The sequence below is a fragment of the Micropterus dolomieu genome, linkage group LG14, assembly GCF_021292245.1.
Source record: "Micropterus dolomieu isolate WLL.071019.BEF.003 ecotype Adirondacks linkage group LG14, ASM2129224v1, whole genome shotgun sequence".
NCBI lineage: Eukaryota > Metazoa > Chordata > Actinopteri > Centrarchiformes > Centrarchidae > Micropterus > Micropterus dolomieu.
The window spans coordinates 26,667,691-26,672,013 of record NC_060163.1 but is presented as its reverse complement, the minus strand read 5'-3'; the positions used below and the strand labels follow the sequence as shown (position 1 = coordinate 26,672,013).

The 4,323-nt window shown below is 45.8% G+C and overlaps 1 protein-coding gene across 3 annotated transcripts in view; it reads right to left on the bottom strand.

Annotated features, from left to right (window-relative positions):
* Positions 1-357: 357 nt before the first annotated feature.
* Positions 358-4,323, bottom strand: part of LOC123982642 (uncharacterized serine-rich protein C215.13-like) — a 13,402-nt gene continuing 9,436 nt past the window's right edge. For all 3 annotated transcript variants that reach the window (XM_046068310.1, XM_046068311.1, XM_046068309.1), the window contains 2 exons: positions 3,003-3,220; positions 358-440 (listed from right to left, as the gene is read on the bottom strand). In XM_046068310.1, the coding sequence (XP_045924266.1) occupies positions 373-440; positions 3,003-3,220 (286 nt within the window). In that variant the 3' untranslated portion in view covers positions 358-372. The remainder of the gene's footprint in view (positions 441-3,002; positions 3,221-4,323) is intronic.

Below are 4,323 nucleotides of genomic sequence, written 5' to 3'. Positions count from 1 at the left end.
AAATAATTTCTTTTCAGTGTTTTATGATTCACGTTGTTTCACCTGCTGAGCTTTAAACTTTGATCAAATCATCTCCAGCTTCAATGACCAGCAGAGAGAGTAACAGTAACATGACCCGATCGGGTCATTTTGTGTCTATAAAAGATATTCTGTTGAGTTCTGACAGTGAATGATGCCATGAAGAGGAAACCCATTGAACACACTTGTTAGAGCTCAGACATGCAGTCAAACCCACAGGGGAGCTTTAAAAGATGCAATGAACTGAGACGCAGAATATTTTCACTTCTCACTCGCTGATTTAAAGGTTTATTTACACACTGAAGCGGAGCTGGTGGTTGTTGGAACAGTGGAAAGACTTCAGGGTTTTTTAGTTCAGTTCAGAGTCATTAGTCTGGTGAAGGAGTGAAACTTGAGTTCAGAAGCTGTACGGTTGTGTTTTTCTGTTTGATAAGGAAAACAGATCAAAGATTATCTCCTTTCTGACATGTTGAGAGTTTATTTTTGATTATTTATTAGACTAAAACAGCTAAAAGAGTATTCATAGGTGGAGATTTCTGCTGGAAAAAAGACATTTTTTAAAGTTATATCTGACCTTGACCAAACTAAACTGATGGCACTTCATCCGTCAGGCAGCCATTAGAGACAGAGAGAGGAATTAATACATTTTAAGAAACAGAGTCATCTCAATAAATATTTAAATTCTTAATAATTTAGTAAGTTTAAAAACATTTACTCTTAAAATCTGTCTGACTTTATGCATTTAGCTTGAATCATTGAGCCAAAGTTCCCATGATAATAGTTTTAATATATACACACTGAGATAAAGGGCAGACAGGGCAGTGTGTCTGGGTCAGATCATGAAGGCTCAGACCAGGACTGACTCCTTCCCCACACAGCTGGAGTCACAGCTCCCTCTGCTGGACACCAGTCAGCATCCAACTCACATCCAGACACATCCAAGAAATCAGGCTGAAAACCAGTGCTGCAGCCACAACAAGCCCACACTGCACTTGACTTCTTGGAGCTCTGCGTTGCTCCGCTCGGGTTGTTTGGGCCGGGTGGATCGTGGTCCGCTGCTCTTTAATCCAAAAACCCCGTCTTTATCTTCAAATGACTGTACTTACGCCAGAGGTAACGCAACACCCCTCAAACTACATGATCATCCAATAATCTGTTCTGACCAGCCTCGCCCCCTCTACTGAAGGGAAGATCGGCCCGGTTACCCTTTAATGTTCGGCCAGCGTTAGTTTGAAAGGATAAATGATGTTTATTTTTCAAGCTATGAATTTCTGCTGTAGGCTTAAGTTAACCACAGCACTAATAACTAGAGCTGCAACGCTTATTATATTAGCCTTCTATTAAATTAGTCATAATTAATCCAGTTTGATAATCTATTAATCATTTTTTTAGAAAACAATAACTCTTCAGATGTGAATATTTTCTGGTTTCTTTGCTCCTACACGACATTAAACTGAATATCTTTTGGACTGAGGTATTGCGGGACGTCACCTTGGGCTTTTGGGAAACACTGATAAACATTTATCACCATTTTCTGTCATTTTATTGATCAAACAACTAATCGATTAATCCAGAAAATTATCTACAGGTTAAATCGATAATGAAAATCAGAGTTAGTTGCAGCTTTAGTTATAACATCATCTCAACATCACAGCCTGGCTGAGAGGGAGTTTGGGCTTTTAGGGAGGGGCGGAGCCAACGCCGTAAAGGCAAGGGGGGCGCTGGATTTATGACACAAGACAAAACCAGAGCATCTCTGGGGAACGGTGTGCAGCACAATAATGGTTTTATCTTGTTTTCATAAATCGCTGGCAGCCAGAATCAGTAATTGTACATAAAAGTGGATGAATCGCCCAGCCCTATTTCAAAGCAGCCTTCAGCACTCTGAAGATTAATCAGATGAGACAGTCTGAGAGGGAAATCCACTCGGTGGTTAACACGGGCGCAGTTCGCAGCCTGTGGTGCTTTGTTTAAAAGGTCACGAGCCAAAAAAGGTTGATGTAGTTTACGATTTTAACAACACTGAGCAACAGAGACGGAGACGATGAGCCTGGCTGTAATCTGCTCTACAGGAAGCTCGTTATCATTCTCCAGAAGGGTGGAGCTAAAGGACGCTCTGCTAACACAGGAAGCCCCCCGGACAGTGTAAACAAGAGTCCTAAACATTCCTGACATGACGGCACGTCCACCACCTCACGCCCGACTGCAGGTTCAGGAGCTCAGAGTTAAGAGGTAACAGGTTCATGTGGAGGCTGGAGTTTGTGTTGCTGCTGAACTATAATATAAGCGGTGTTTCTGATATATATGAACGTGGAGGTACGTTTTGTTTTAAGCCTGCTAAAATTTGCATCCCAGCTAATTTCATAATTAACATAAATTACAGATGCAGCTTGCTAACCAAGCTAGCTAGCTCCACCCTCTCATCTGATCGTGACCATAAAAATCAAATAAAGTAAATAAAAATCAAGATGGCGACGGCCAAAATGTCAAACTGGATACTTCTAAAACAGCAGCCCGGGTGATGTCATGGCGGTTAGGTCCATTTCTTTTACACCGTCTCTGGCTGTGTGCCAAACAGCCAAAAATGCTGTCTAACAGGACGGCGAGGCATCGAGTGCTGTTCGAAACAGATCCAACGACCTTTTCCTGTCTGGTAAGATGCCTTTAAACTGCCCTCGTCACGGTAAGTTTGAAGGCACCTGCAGCTCACCAAAACCTGACAAGATGGCGGAAACAGAAACTGAATTTGTGTACAAATCTAAGTTTTTAAAAGTTCTGAGCGACAGGAACCAACCAAAGATTGTTTGGTCTGATTTCTGAGGCGTCTGTTGGCCGTTTGCTAAGAAGAGAAGCAAGATGGCGTGCTGATGTCACATCGCCGTGAGCGCTGCCCTAAAGGCTGATTGAACAGAGTCAGAACCCCTCCTCTGTCACCACTGTCTGTGATTGGCTGTAGACGGCGACGCCCCGCAGTCGGTTCTTACCTGCAGAGTTCCAGTGGAGTCCTCCAGGACTGGCAGCGAGCCGCCGCCGCTTCCTGATGCTGACGCCGCTCCGGGAGGCGGAGTCTTTGGCTGACGTCCCTGAGCCCTGCACGGCGGCGGCAGGCGTGGAGGAGAGGACGGGGAGGAGGGACGTGGCCAGAAAGGGCATCTCCTTCGCCAGCGCGGGGGTGAGGAAGGTGGAGTCCCCCCCTGGTGACCTGCAGGGATCGAACAAAGAAGTCAGTGACATCACAACCATCAGATTGTTGTCTTTGACCTTCAGGACGGCTGCTGCATAAACGCCAAATACTCTCTGGTTTCAGCTCCTCCAGTGAGGCGACGCCACCTCTCCCCGTTTCATGCGACAGTAAATCAAATCTCGCTGGTTAAACAAATCAAGACTCTTTTAAAGACGTCTCCTCGGCCTTTAGGAAGCTGTGGTGGTAGTTTTTATTTTATACGCCGCGACATCGAGACTGTAGCAGCAATAATCTGCAGACACTTGGTATTGGGAGAGGAAACGCTGGATCGGTTGCGTCCCCGTCGGCCTTAAGGTGGATATTTAACAACAGGGGCAAACCCCACCTGCCGATGGAGATCATGTGATTTGATCTGAAGCTCCTGGACAAATATTAAACGGGGTTCAAGGTCAAGAGGAAACTTTCAGCACAAAGATTTTGCAGCTCTTCTTTCAGCTTTTCTGAAGAGCTTTGTGATTAATTAAACAGTGAACCTGATCCTGGGAATCAAGTTTACAGCGCGACGGGAAAATGGCTGCTACTGTACGTACAGTGTGTTCGTGAAGCATCCTCCTAGTGTCAATAAAGTTAATACATGCACGTCCAGCGGCCGCGTTATCCTAATACCTGTCCTCCGAGACGACGTAGCTGCGGCTCCGCCACGATCCCCTGGCCCCACGGATCCCCTTGTTCTTCCTCCGCAACACAAAGTCCAGCAGCTGAGCCCAAGTCCACATCTATGATTCGACACGCTTCGCCGGCATCACGCCAGCGTTAACGTCCCCGCCACTGTCTTGTTTCGGTCTTTTTGTGGCACGTGATCGAAACAGGCGAGTTGTACGTGAGAAGTAAAAAGGGTTTCAGGGTCCAAGGAGGAAACATAATCACACAAGACTGTGTGGAGGTCCACAGCTGAAGGAAAAGGTCCTCTCAAGTGTTCAATGCCTGAACGTGGTGTTGGCTTACCTGTGTGTGTGTGTGTGTGTGTGTGTGTGTGTGCTTCAGATATCACAGTTTATCCAGCGGAGGCCTTTGTGTCAAATGAAATGAAACCTTCAGCTGAACCAGGGAGGGGGGGGGGG